The sequence below is a fragment of the Drosophila melanogaster genome, chromosome 3R (genome assembly GCF_000001215.4).
Source record: "Drosophila melanogaster chromosome 3R".
NCBI lineage: Eukaryota > Metazoa > Arthropoda > Insecta > Diptera > Drosophilidae > Drosophila > Drosophila melanogaster.
In genome coordinates this window covers 23,211,778-23,227,124 of record NT_033777.3, presented here as the reverse complement: position 1 = coordinate 23,227,124, position 15,347 = coordinate 23,211,778, and the positions used below count along the sequence as shown (strand labels likewise).

Sequence of the window (15,347 nt, the reverse complement as noted above, 5' to 3'; positions counted from 1 at the left end):
GACGCAATTTACAGTGCCAACAACCGCGTAAATACTGTGATTCTCCTCGCTCTCAACGAATTGGCGCCGTCAAGCGGAAGAAGTCGTTTGAATACCACCACAGCTGTGCACAGGTGTGTGTTAGCGGATCAATTAAGAAGCTGGCGCTCAAATTAATAACAACACAGCAGGTTAACAGAGGCGCCGACTGCGACAGCGCACTTGCCCTGCGCTATCTGCTCGCTATTATTTTATCAGCCAGTTGGGGCCTCTAGAGCGTCCCATCCCATGCCGTTTGCCTGTCCCCTCTCTCTCTCTCTTCTCTCCCTCTCTATCTCTGCTTGGTTTTGTCGCTTCCTCGTCTCTCTCTCTGTTTTATTGCCGACGCAAACAGCTGAATCGGCGAGCGGCGACCATTGGCTTTTCAGAGTTTTGTCAGTGTTTTTTGAACAGCCGTTCAGTGAATTACAATCGACCAGCCATTCGCTCGCTTGCTCACTTATCGTACCCCCCCCCCCCTGGCCACCGCTCTGTTTGCCACCCAACCAGCTGATATTGTGGATACTCTTAAGTGTACTACATGTCGTATACGTAATATTCGACAAAGCTCTCTTTTTATCGAGCAAGTGTTTTGAGCGTGGCGCGCTTTTCCATATAAAATCAAAACAAAAAACGTAGTTCTAAAGTTGCAGGTACCAAGCGTAGGTAAAGAAATACAACAATAGTTAAATAAATTATAATTACGGGTGCGAAATAATAACATTTAATACCGGGCAGTTGAAGGGCCACAACAATTGCGTCGTTAAGCCCGTCAAGTTAATTTAACCGCCACCATACCCCCCGTGGAAATGAGTTGTTAGTGCCGCAGTGTGAGTGCCCGTGTTTGTCTAAGTCTGCGTGTGTGTGTGTGTGTGTGTATCTGTGTTTTGGCATTCTAGGCATTCATTCGACCCAATCAACAAGTTCAATTTAATACAAAACTTTTGGCTTTCCCTCTCATTCGCCCACATTTGCAAAATAATAGTTTACATATATAGAATAATTCTGTGGAAATTTTGCGCACAAAATGTTTCGCATAAATTTACCGGCATGTGGTCATCGGTGCTCGTTCTCTTAAGCTCTCTTCACGAAAAACTCTTGAACAACTAAAACCTATGGACTCAGTGACATATACGTGAATATTTACATTATTTGCCTGGATGTGTGTGTTTTTGCTAATGATAATGATAACGCAAGTTCCACTTGTTCCCCCAAACAATTAAATAATATTGAAAACAATCAAATGAACGCGCTACGCTTCAAAGATTTCAAGCTATATACAAGTGTGTACGGAAAATATATACCTATCTGGATAACAAACCCACAATTGAGACGCCCCATCGACTATTATGTTCGGCAGCTTCTAAAGACTTTGTCACGACATTTTCGTTTTAGTTTATTATTAAAAATATATATCCCCCCACGCGAATTAAAAAGTCAAACTGCATGACGATCCCTAGACACGGACTGGCTGTCTCTCTCTCTACCGCCCCTAGCCCACCCCCTCTCTCTTTCTCTCACTCACCTATTGAGGCGAGATTGTCAGGTAATTGCTAAAATCAATATGTACCGTGTGTTCGGGGCAAAGAATACTTGAGATCAGCCGCGCAAGGCTTGTTTTGAACTTTGCCTGCTTGGTGTTAGCTTGTTTCTCACATTTTTTCTCGCATTTTTCTACGAGTTTTAATTAAGCCCAGAGTTGATTCGAATTATAAACTACGTCAAGGCATCAAGCGACTGCCTCAGACAACTGCGAAAACAACAAACAGAGGGTATTTATTAAAATCAACACGGGCAAATCAACTTACACACGTGAAATCGGCAATACTCTTGCTTTGTGTGACAAAAGTACTCGAAGACAAAGAAAACTTTTCTCTTCAGAGATTGTAAAATCTTACTAGAAAAAATCATAATAAGCGTAACTTATTCTCTATTATATCTATTTTAAACTTGCTTAAACATATGCCACAAATGAAATTTTGGTGAAATTTTAATTACAATAAACAATACTGCCTTGATAGAACAAATCGATTAGAATTTCTTGATTAATTTTCATGTTTTCTATTCCAAAATAAAGTAGCTTTTCTTCTTTTGACAAAATGTTTCGAAAAGCGCTTCTTTTCCATTCCAAGAGTATAGCCACAGATAAAAAAACCTAAAGAAACTGGTTTTGTTTTTATTTATCTCGACTCGAACAGATTTGCAATGTTGACTTGGATTCGGGGAAAAAACCGTTCGATATTAACTAAGTTTGTATTGTGATTTCACTGTTTATAAATATGAATACCTGGACCAGAATGATTTGCATAATGAAATATGCTTAAGGTACTGCCCATATTATTTATCTTTGCGCAGGTGCACAGTACGAAATCTGATTACATGGATTGAAAATTTAGCAAAATCTTTAATGCGATGAATTCTCATAAGATCAAGTTTCCATTAATTGGCTTATAAGCGATAACAATCTCACTTGACAACCCATTTAAGCCAACACATTTTAAGTTGATTGATATTTGATTTTTTATAAACTCAATGACGTCTTCCTCAAAACATATATTTAAGCTCCGATTAAAGCATTTCGATGCCCAAAACTAGCAGTTCTAAAACGCACTTTGTATCTTACAACTTTCATTTCCAGTTTTATTTTAGCCAGACTGTTTTTGTTACCAACCACTGCTTTTGACCATTCTCTTTCCCCCACTTCTTTCAGTATCTTTCAGTATCTCATCTTCAAAAAAGTTAGTGCTCTGAGCCGTCGAATTGTATTCGACTTCAATTGTTTTTTACTTGCCATTGTAATTGTTGATTTTTTTCGCACATTTGGTTGAGTCATAGCAACAAACCGAAGATCACAGCTTTTTCGAATTGTTTACTTTGAGCATTATTCAAAGCGTCGTAATGGGATTCCCAGAACTCCTTAAATTGAGCCATAATACCCTTAAGCTGCGTATTGTTTAAACAATAATAAATACGATTTGATGGTTTGCCAACTTCTAGGTGGCCCAATAAAAAACGTATTTGTTTTGAATAGATAATAGATAGATAATATGCTCATATAGAGAAGCAGACCGTTAAAGGTCAAAATGATAGCTGTTATGAAAAAGAGCAAATAAATTATAATATTGATTAGTCTACACAATTAAGTACATTTCTTATAAATAGAAATGTCATTTAAAATTGCTAACACCATAGATTTTAATAGTTAAAGAAGAAAAGATTAACAAATAAGTACGAATCTTTTGACCAATTTCTATAAAGAACCTGTCGATTAAATTTATAGCAGGGACTCATGGCTGATTCCCAAAATTTAGAAGTGCGACCAATTTAATTTATTTTATGATTCATTTATTGTCCCAATCTAATCGAAAAATTCCCCCTGTGGAACATTGGCTGATGTAATTTGCATTCTTCCAAGGCAGGGCCCACTGTATTGTGTACAATGGAGAAATCCCTCTATGGTTACTGATACCTAATACTTTGTTCCCAAATCAATTGATAGATAATGAATGCCGTTTCCACGCGGTTATCTTTCTGGATTCTCGTGGGAGTTGATATTGTTGTTGGGCATCCACTGTACTTATCTACATTTGAATTTGTGTGAATGTGTGTAATTTTCTCAATAAATGGCAAATAAAACAAACCATTAGGTTGGCTATATCTCATTTTTGAATTCCACCCGTCGAAGTTCGCTTATCAGTTTTTATAGCTCATTTACAGTGAAAGTTCGATAAAGTTACTAGCAGGGAATTCGAAGAAATTAAAAATAAAATCACACGAGTATGGCTACTAAAATATATATGAATTTATTATATCTTTGATCTGTCACATTGATCAAAATGAGTAAAAACACATTTTCTTATACGCCGAAAACAAACTGTTTATATTTAATGTCGGAACAGAATTATTAAGTTCAAAACCACCATCCTAAAAAAAAGCCTAGTCAACCTAGTGACCCATCCTTATCTGTGTGTTCGCTTTCATTCCAGTTGACATATTGACTCATCACCATTTGTGCCAGCTGATAAGCAATAATGATCGACTTAGAGGATCTGCCTCGGCTGCAATCCTTGTCCCCGGCGAAGGACATCGAATATACCTACCACCAGACCCAATTGCAGCTGAATCCGAAGAAGAAGGTCACCGTCCGGGTGCCCATTGGACCACCCTCGAAGTTGAGTAAGCTGATTAAGCCCACGGTGGCTTCCACGCCCGCTGTACTGGCCAAGCCAACGCCATCCATCACCCAATCGACGACGCCAGGTAACGCCAAGACCAACATTTGGAAAGGTGGCTTCCATTTTACCAATCTGGTAAGTATTGAAAGGCTTCGGTGTTAATTACTTTATCCAAATGCCAGCACAAATGTTCCCAGTTCAGAACGCAATATATCTATAAATTACCCCCATCAATCTAAATTAATTTTTATGAGCAGGTCTTTTAGATAGATTGATAGTCTTCTAGCTATATTTTGAATTACACGTTCTGAATAGTGTGGCTATCTGTTTTATTGAGCAAGTCTAATACAAATGTATCCATTTGTGATATCAATAGCTAACGGAAGTTATTGTTAAGATATTTGTATTTTTGCATGCATGTAGAATATCAATATCAATATCATGAAAAAAAATTATTTTAAATTAATATTAAGGAAATATAAAACTATATATATCCCTTTATTTTTAATTTTAATACAAATTTCAACTTTGTTATGTAGAACTAGTTAAAAAAATGACTAATGCAAATTAACTGAAAAATTTGCATGGACACGTGTCAAAAGCTTATAAGCTTACACCATATCTACATAAAATTGCAATAGCCACCATGTCTACATAAGTTACTCTTAGGGAAAATATAAATATGTTCTTTATATTCTTAAGATATTCTTTCTAAAAACTAAATCTAGAAATAAAAGGTAGGTAATAAAGATACATTTGTAACCGAAATCTACATTTCTAGCTCTCCTTTAAAAAGCTCTTTCTGTCACTGTTAGTTTAAGCTACATTTAACATTTCTGTTAAAAGCACAATGTATTATGGTGAGACCGCACTTGGCGGCCCCGAAAAAAACCGCAAAAGCACAAAACTCAACAAAATCGTCTGCAAAGAGCCTCAACTGGGCACACTTGATAAAAGCACCGCGCTGGACAGACGTTTTTTGCCTCAAATGTTTTGAGGCCGCAATCGAAAATCGCGACTGATTTCGACGGCGGAGAAATTGCCAAACGCGGCGTAACAAACAAAACACGTTTTCAAGCTCACCACGTAGGTACGGCGGTTGGCGAAAGAGAGTAGCAAAGCGGACGCGACAATAATTTGCCAAATAACAGTGAAAGAAGACGCGTAAAGGTGCGAAGTACACGCCGCTTAAATTGTGTGTGTGTGTGTGTGCGTGTCTGGCTGCGTGTGCTTGTGTGCCGGAACAACAAATGAAAAAGTTTCGGTTGTGCGTTTAAGAACTACAGTTGCGAAATGTTGCATGCCCCACTAAATAAGTGCAACTCATTGTGTGGTGGTGGTACTGTCGGTGGGGGTGGTGGGTTAAAGGCAATCAAAACAACAACGACCAACAGGCTAGCAACAACAGTTATTCAGCAATCGCCCCCTCTCGCTCTCGCGCTCAGTCTCCCTCTCTCGCTCCCTCTCCACCGCTCAGCTGACAGAATGCAATCGAGAAAAACATCGAGTTAGAAAGAATAGGGAACGAAAAGGAACTAGCAATTTGATAAATAATTTGTTGATGCAAAGTGCAGAGTGAATGTTGAAATGCTGCCGTTGCCGGTTATTCTCTGCTCATTCTCGAAGCTTCCATATTTCATTTTTCCTATTTGTTTTGCTCTCCGCGATTCTCAGCAAAAAATTAAATCGTTTTGCATTTAATTAATTGCATTAATTGTGGGCACAGACCGAATTGGAATTGGCAAGAAAAAACAGCAGTTGTATGCTTCAACGTGTGCGTGTCTTTTTTTTTGGTGTGTGAGTCAGAGAGAGACGAGAATCGGGCGATAAAAGAAAACAAAGAAATACAAAGCAATGTGGAGGCAAAACACATGCAAATATTAGGCAGTGTAAAAACAACAAACGAAGCGAAAATATTATTGTTTTAACCCTTGATGGACTTGACAATTTTTTGTACCTTAACGTAGTTAAATAATTTTACAGCTGTCTTGAAAATCTTAACATACAAATGACTTCAAATTCTAATTTGACGTAGGTCCAATATAGGGTTAACAAATAAGTGACGATTTCACCACGTAAAACGGCACCACCACCACACACACTCTCACACAAAAGTGCGTACCAGACGGCGAGAAAGAAGCACCAGGTGGCACATAATCAAATATCAATTGTTATTAATATTTAATGGCACTTGAATGCAAATTGTCTGCAGAAGAGAAAGTTCAAGGACGCAGACAAGCGAAATATATATTTAAAGTTGTTAAATAAATAAAACGCGTGTTTTCCAGCAATTAAAAGTAAAAATCGTAGAAAGTGAAACATAAACAAATAAGGTCTTGCAGAGCAAAAGAAAAGTGAACGGTAAACAATAAACCATTGTGTGTGCTGCAGGGAAGAAGAAGCAGCGAAGAGGAAAAGAAGATCAAGCAACGGCAACAACAACAAGGAGAACATTTACTGCGCCGCAGCTTTTTTACCGTTGTAGTCGGGTCTCATCATCCAAAAAAAATTTGAGGTGAGTGCACTGCAATACAGCCACAATCACACGCACACCCACACAAGAACCCTCTCTTGCACGCACATGCACACGTCATTTCCCTACCCCTCTCTTTCTCTCTCTCGCGCACATCTTTTCATTGAGAATTGAGCCAAATAAAGTTTGGATTTTTGTTAAAATGGCTTTAAACAAAGAAAGTTTATATCGAACCTTGAAAGAATTTTGCACACAATTTTTTCGTCCGTCCTTGAATCGGGTGCTTCACTTCGCATTGCGCACATTTCAAATGCTCGCGAGAGACCTTGAACAAGTTCAAGTTCAAAGCCATTTCGTCTGGGTCTGGGTCATTCCTTCCGCCTCACGCCCCCCTTTTTCGGGTGGGCGGTTGTCTGTTAACCTTGTTTAAGGGGGGGGGGGGTGTGTGTGTGGCTGGACAGGATGGGCATATTAAATGCGTTGTGGATATCAAACAGAATTCGGACAAAACAACAACCAAAGAAGGATACATGCATATATGTATTTATGTATTATACACACATATTTCGGAAAATTCGATTCTTGACCTGCTTAATTGTCTCTGAATATGAAATTAACTATGCTGAAATGCGCTAGGTCATCATCATAACAGCCTTTCTAGGCTATCCACTTTGGTTTGGTATGAAAACAAACTATGTGTTGTGTTTCTGTAGCAAAACCTTGTTAGTGTTTCTGCACATTTATAATTTCAAGTTTAAATAATAGAGATAAGGGATGTTTCCTTACGACAATCTTTCATTTATTTTAATATCTCTCGAAAGTATTACTTATGTACCTTAACTACATAATTGCGAACAGAAAAACATAATTGTGTTCGTTTTTGCTAAATAAATATGAATCCTAATATAATCGCGATGTGGAAATTAGATGTGTTTTTAATAAAAGACGTTACCGACCCGGAAGTTGAACTTTCTTTGGTGCACTTCCTCGTGCTTAGCAATTTATAAAATCGACTGGCAAACAAAACAAAGGCTGCACCACTCGAAACAAAAGCATTTTCATTTAACATTCAAACTGCATATATGGCCATGCGGCAATGTATGAATATTACACTACATATCTACATACTTGCATATGTACATATAGTTAGCAAATCGTTATGCTTACTAATTCCATTCTATTTGTTGTCACATCTTGATTTGCTTACAGAACAAAACCGAGGACAGCCATCAATTAAAAGCAAAGAGCATTGGAAAATCGGGGAGATAGGCCGTGGAAACTGCGAATTTTCAGCTTTTTGCGCAGATTTCGGAACGCCGAAGGAGGAGGAGGAGGAGGAGGCCGGAAGGCGGGGCAAGGCGACGTCATTGAACGCATAGATCCCGGACGACGCAGCCGTAGAGCTGTTGTCCGGGACGGAGAACAACAAGAACAACAGCAGCGGAGGAGGAGGAGGAGGAGGAGGAGGCGGCGGGCGGAGGTGGACTACGGACTACAAGAGTCACCCACGCACCCATTCGCTCACGTATCGAAACCTCTGAAAGCAACAAAATGATCTCAAACAAAAAATCGTACGCTATGAAAATGCTGCAGCTGGCTTTGGCCTTGAGTCTGCTGCATTATAATCCCGATTACCTGCTCCATCGCTGGGACTCGCAGCTGGAATTGGGCACCCATGGCGATGGATGGGAGCTGGAGATGCTGCGGACGGTACACCGCCTGGATATGGATCACAACCCGTATGGAAATCGTAAAGGACTGAGTCCCCGCATTGAGGATCTCCTAAACTTCGACGATCCTTCCTTGGGGGGAATGGCCAATGGCATAGGGGGCTGCAAGCTTCCGCCAAGATTCAACGGCAGCACTTTTGTAATGAATCTCCACAACACCACCGGGAATAGCAGTGTCCAGACGGCAGCTCTGCAGGATGTGCAGAGCACTAGTGCTGCCGCCACTGGCGGTACAATGGTGGTTGGTACTGGTGGTGCACCCACCTCGGGTGGTCAAACCAGTGGTTCTGCACTGGGTGAAATCCACATTGATACCGCCTCGCTGGACCCTGGAAATGCCAACCATTCGCCGCTGCATCCAACATCAGAATTGGACACTTTCCTCACGCCACATGCGCTGCAGGATCAGCGTTCCATTTGGGAACAGAATCTAGCGGATCTCTATGACTACAATGATTTGAGTCTGCAAACCAGTCCCTATGCAAATCTGCCTCTTAAGGATGGCCAGCCTCAGCCATCAAACAGTTCGCATCTGGATCTCAGCTTGGCGGCGCTTCTACATGGTTTCACCGGCGGCAGTGGAGCACCCCTCAGCACCGCCGCCCTCAATGATAGCACTCCACATCCCAGGAATCTGGGTAGTGTCACAAATAACTCGGCTGGAAGGAGCGATGATGGCGAGGAGAGTCTCTATTTGGGTCGACTGTTCGGAGAGGACGAGGATGAAGATTACGAGGGCGAGCTGATCGGTGGAGTGGCCAACGCCTGCGAGGTGGAGGGTCTGACCACCGATGAGCCCTTTGGCAGTAACTGCTTCGCCAACGAGGTGGAAATCGGAGATGACGAGGAGGTAACGCCAATACACTTGAAAAAAAAATGAATCAAAGTTTATTTTATACGCAGAGTGTCCAAATCAAAGGTGTGCTCTAGATGTAAGCTTTACATCTTGTTAACAGATTCAATTGACTGACGTTTTCTTCGAGTGTAGTAGTAAATGACTTTGATTTGACTGATTAGAAGTCACTCAAATGGCACCACCAGCAGACCTGTGCTTCGGTGTGTGCTTGTGCCCATTATCAAGCAGTGTTGTTATAAAAAAGAAAAAAGCATTTTGCATTGCTAATGAAGATTTGCGAACCCATCGCTTGACCCATTCCACAACCATAGTTCTCCCCTTGGCTGCCTCTCCATTTCTGACCGTTCAGCTTTCATTATAATTATAGTTTGTTAGTTTCCCCGCCGTCAATCGATATATTCAAATGTGGCTTTCTGTTTGGATTGGTCACCTTGCATGCGAGATACTTTTTCACCTTATCAACAGATAAGGGTTTCAACTTTGTTTACACATCAGCATGACTATTGTGTCACGGTTATCCACTCATACGCTGTCGATCTGTAAGATTGTAATTGTTATCTGTGGAGGGTTTCTAAAAGGGTTGATTCATCTAATTGGGAGATTAATAGAAATCAACAAAAGTTGATTTTTAGTTTAGTTTAGTTTGATTTATTTCTGATATGTTGCCGAAATCCCAAGTCGTAGCATTTTAAAGTTCTGATAACATGCGTTAATCTTTAATAAGTATTTTTCATAATACAATAATTATCTTTTGTTTGGCTAACATTTTTTTTAAACCGTGCGCAACAACTTTCACCATCTTTCGTGCCCAAAGTTTACATATTATATGCAAACACACAAAACAAGCGGCAATTAGGTCGTTAAACGCTTCGACTGCGCAAAAAACATTTTAACTGCGAAAAAATAAAACAAAGATGATAAATTCGAGTAATGTGTAAAGGGATTTTTGTCCCGAAATTGAATATTTAAATCAATAAGTTAATGGGCAATTTATTAAATTTTTAAATGGGCATTAACGAGTATCTGATAAATCAGATTTTAAATTCGGGATACTTTTTTCATTTAGGGGATAAAACATTTGTTAAATCGCTTTAATGGCAATCCAATCGCCATCTATGTGCATGCGACTTTATATAGATATGAATCAGATTGTTTGCGCTCGATTTGTATTTATTTTTAAAAATCGAATTGAATGTCGGCGACAAGTGCGCGGCGATTTCATTATTTGTTTTGTTTTTTTTTTTTGCACTCCGGTGTGTGCTGGTTGTGCGTTTTGCGTATTGCAATTTAAATATGCATAAATATTTATACTTGGCCTGGCCAAGAGCGACAGATCGGGGGAGATATGGCCGAGACAGGAGCGTGATGACTAACTCGCTGTTATTTTCGATATATTCAGGCAGCTCTTTGTTGTTGTTTGTTGCTCACTCGAGTTGCCTGCAATTAATTTGTTTGATTTTTTTCTTATTTTATTTTTTTCCAACATGTCACGAATGTTTTCCATTTCGACCGATGACGGTTTTATTTTTTCACTCCGACTGAATGTATGTTCTTGAGATGCAGCATATAGAAGACATAAGTATGTGCATTTCGTATGATCTAATTAGCTGCATTCGCATTGCATAATCATCGTTGAGCGCTTCATTTTTTTCCTTTGTTCTTTAGCTGCGATTAAAACGATTGAGTGGCTGGCACAGGAACTTCCGTCATTTTATTATAATTTATTATGCGATATTTTATTGATCAGGTGTGGAAAGATACTTTTAGCTCATTTCAGGAAAGTTTCTCTTCTCAATTTGATTAAAGTGCCTTGGAAAGTTTCTAACAACAATGAAAACTGCGCAAATACTGAGTATCTCTTGGTTTTAAGGTATATCAATTGCATCATTTCTCGTTTGGTAATTGCAACTATAGTTCCAGCTGTTCGCCATTATTCCATTAACGAATATGGTAACTAGCTTGGTGTTTACCCCCAACAAAGAACCCTCCATCTTGGACAGGTGTATCAGTTAATGTGTCACATTCTCTCTCCGGAGAGATCAGGTAGATTTCTACCTGGTCTTTATGTTCTCTCGGGTGAGAGAGGTCGCCACATTGCGTACATATGTGTGACCTCAACACGCAGACTGGCGCAGCAAAAAAATGAAGCTCAAAACACAAAACTCCACTTTGTTGAATGTCGTCTACCTCGCTGTCTTTCCACTAATTGCAAATCTACCGAGCTTGGTAGCTTTTTACGTTTCGCTTTAACTCATTCGTTTATAGTATATGTACATATGTATGTATACACTCGGTCAGCGATTTTTTTGTTGTTGTTTTGGGTTGGGTGTTATTTTTTGGGGTCTCGGTCTCGCATTTTGATTGAGATTCGGAGGAATGAAATAAAACTCGTCGAAAGCGAGCACAAAGATTCGTTGAACTTCGGTTCTGTTGCCCTGCCAGTGGGTGTCATGGAGTTATGATGCAGTATATCCATTCGCGATCCTATAAACTATATAGTACTGTCTCGATCTATGCAATGCGTAATAATACACATATAATCTACAATTTGTGTATAGAATGTTTTAGAGCATAATTATCGAAATGAAATAACTCTTTCGACTGAGTCATGGCATCTCAGGTGTCGTGCCTCCGACTCTTGCTGTCCCTTTCGCTGTCTATTAACAATTTTCCATTATTAAGTCATTCGGTAATGCACTTCTAATCTCAGTGTCGTTGTGTTGATTGTAAAAGGGGTGGCAAGGAAAACTTGAAAACAAAAGCAAAGAGGAAAGCAAACAGCTGATTTGCCGGCATTTTTTACACACCACACTTTTTGCATTTCCTTTTACATTCAGCTTGTTCTCTCTCTTCACCACAACTATTAGTCAGCAAAATTCACCGCTGAGAAAATTCACCACTGACTCGAAAGCTACTCAGCGGAGACATCAACCAAAGATTAGTTGAGTTACCAACCAAGTGCTTTGCACACCAATATCAACTAATGCTGCAATCGAGAATTTTCAATCGAAATTTGAAAATTGATAATGTAGCAGTTAGGCTGAGAAATTAATACTTAAATTACTGATAAGGTCGAATAGGTAAACCACTTTTAAGGTTGTACTTGTTGTCTACACCACTTGGTGTCGGTTGCTTAGGGCTTATCAGTCTCTGATTGCTGGTCCGAACTGTTCGAAATTCGTGCAAAACAAACTTTATCAATTGAAATTAATCAAAAGAAAAAATATATATTTTTATGATCCCCTTCAAACTGCTAATCAGCAGACATTCTCGAGCGCAGCCAAACGAAAGTTTCAGTCTGCGTTATGCCGATTTACAGTGAATACGTTAACCCGAATCGTGTGTATCGCCCTACCAGCAAAATCGTATCGAGCGGAAATCAATTTTCAATCGTCTACCAAAATGTGTCTCAACGAGGAGTACAAATATATGCACATTTACCTTGCGGTCCGTTTCCAACTTCCTATATCTAGCCATTAATCTGTGTTTACTGTGAATAAACTTTCTATTCACATGGCCGGCCGCAGTGCAAAGTGTTGGCAAAAAAAGAAATAATAATACAAAAAAAAAAAAAAAAAAAAAAAAAATAAAGAAAAAAGCACATATATGTAAAGGCTGCAAATTGAAAAATAATTTGCCTGTAATTACGTTGCATTTTCCCACTTAATTACCCTGAGCCAAAGAAGCAATGAAGAAGCATTCACTTGGATACAAGAGTTTCTACATATACATTTTGTTTCTCCTATTTTTGCCTAAAATTTTATTTCCCACCAATTTTGTTGTTTAACTGCCATAATTAAATACAGTTAATTATGGTTCGCGAACTTCTGACAAGTGCCGTGCCATACACTTTTTCAAAAAGAACAACCTAGAAACCAATGAAGGAAACTATCAAAGAAGTTTATGTTATGCGGTTTATTCGAGTGTGAATTCAGCGAGCAAAAAGTTCAGATGTCAAATTGATTATAATGTGAACAGAGCGGCCAAATCGAGCTGAGTTTCAATTGAAATTGATAATTGCAGGGAAAACGGTTTGGATGACACAAATGAACTGTTATTAAGGCCTAATAGCTCGCCATTGTGGGGTTGTTGAAAACGCAAACCGCAAAACAGGACACTCGAAACGGGGCTTAAGCAATCCGTCAGATACAAGTGCAACACATGCATGTGTAGGATACATGGATACACCGGTCGGCATTGTTGGTAGTATACAATCCACAATCCGGCCAAGTCTACTGAGGGCTTGACGAGCTCATGATTAATATGCGCCACACTTGCTGGCCGCATTGGGATCTCAAATCTACTTACTTCTCTTGTATCTTGCATCTTGTATCTCGGGATTGTATCCCACAGATGCGATGCTGAAGTGATCGCTCCGTTCGTGCTGTGCTGTCAGTTCAGGTGTCATCAGAAAAATCTTTTCGCCGAGGCTTTATTAATGACTCTTGCTAACCCGAGCCTTTCCTTTCCCTTCGTGCTGGCTTCCTTTTTGTGGACCACCACCGTCCCTGTTCTTTGCGCTCGCTTACTTTCTTTTGCTTTCACTCGACTTTCATCATTTGCCGCCCCTGCAGGATCAGAAACTCATTTATCTTGCTATAGCATTTTGTCCATTCTGCGTCGGCGTTCTGTGGTCAAGTTAATGTTAAAAATCGGCTCAGTTAAGCGGACTAATTGCCGCCACAAGCGGTTACAAGTGTCAATATTTTGATGCTACATGGGGGGGCACAACAGCAACTTGATTGATTGTCACTGATCGCGCTGGTTGCTGCCTCGAATTAAAGCATTACTCCGTTTTATAGAGAACTAAATAGCTCTGGTATATGTGCTTAGAATTCCCGCCTCTTATCTGTCCACTTATCAATGCTTGAATTCGTCAGTCGCCCGCTTTGGTTGCTCATTTAAATGGCTGTCTCGAGAGCGGCCCACGTGTCGCTGGTGGAACTTAAAGGTTCGCCGAACACTACAAGGTCGTGGAGAGACTTTTCCCGGCACAAGTGATAAGAATTGGCCCATAAATAAGTCGGTTGATATATGTGGATTGGAGGCATTGGAGTAGTTTCAAAATCTATGAAATTGTTTCGCGTTTAGTAGGTGTTGTGGTTTATTGAACCCTGCGATGATGCTACCAAGTCCTCATCTAGTTTGGTTTGAAACGCTCATTTTCCTTATTATCTCATTTCGGGAATTTCCAAGTTATATATCTTTATATTCGCTTGTGCTTCTCGAACTGTTAAAATGTCACGTATTTGCGCGAAATTCTATAAGTACAAGATAAGGTCGTATTTTCGACCCTAACCGATAAGAACTGTAACTGGCTACACTGTAAGAAGTCGGATATATGGAATTTCTTTTTTTGTTTACCTTTTGCCCTGGTAAAGAAAAGGAAACTCAAATCAGCTTTGTTTTAAAGTTGAAAACACTATTCAACTTTGCTTTAAAGTTTAATTAAAAACGAAGTTTCCAATCAACAGCTATAAATAGCTATGTATATATATATATATATATTGTATGTGTGTGTTTTAAACAACCCTCCGAAATGAAGAAAAAAAAAATGTAATAATGAAATGCCAGCAGGGGAGGATTCGGCTTTTTGGATTTTTGTTGGGATCCCGAGACCTTCTTCTTTGCTCCGCTCAATTTAATTGCTCATTTCTACCGAACATGCGCAACGTACAGCAGCACACTTTCAACTACAGTGAAACGTCTAGAGGCTGAACTAGAGAAATTGTTAATATATGTAAAACTTTGAAACTTTAAATCATTTTAAAATTAACCTATTTCAATTGAAAATATACACTTTTAAATCGTGCATGGTTGCCTTTAACTTTATTTTACCTTTCTTTCTATTCGGTAGGCTTTGTATATTTGATATTTTCTGAATCGGATGATTTGATTTGTAGTTGCTTTACTGTATTTACACACACGCACTTGGTCCCTGGGGAATTGGCTCTGCTGCCGCTCCGCCAGCTGCTCAGTCGTCGTCGCTGTCGGCGTTGGCGCGGCAGCAATTGATTGGGCTCAACATAGTGGCCCTTAATTTTTCCGACGGTTCTCAGGGGTTAAGGAGAGCAAGGGAGATGGCAGCAGAGCGG

The 15,347-nt window shown here is 39.6% G+C and overlaps 1 protein-coding gene across 8 annotated transcripts in view; it reads left to right on the top strand.

Annotated features, from left to right (window-relative positions):
• Window positions 1-413: 413 nt before the first annotated feature.
• Window positions 414-15,347, top strand: part of cnc (cap-n-collar) — a 41,132-nt gene continuing 26,198 nt past the window's right edge. For 2 of the 8 annotated variants that reach the window (NM_170053.3, NM_001275935.1), the window contains exons 1-3: window positions 5,164-5,279; window positions 6,482-6,708; window positions 7,876-9,246. In NM_170053.3, coding sequence (NP_732833.1) covers window positions 8,218-9,246 — 1,029 coding nt within the window. In that variant the 5' untranslated portion in view covers window positions 5,164-5,279; window positions 6,482-6,708; window positions 7,876-8,217. Of the gene's footprint in view, window positions 685-4,004; window positions 4,329-5,163; window positions 5,364-6,228; window positions 6,709-7,875; window positions 9,247-12,567; window positions 12,700-15,347 lie in introns of those variants that run through there. The other 6 variants (NM_001260331.1, NM_001260330.1, NM_001260332.2 and 3 more) reach the window with 6 other exon arrangements.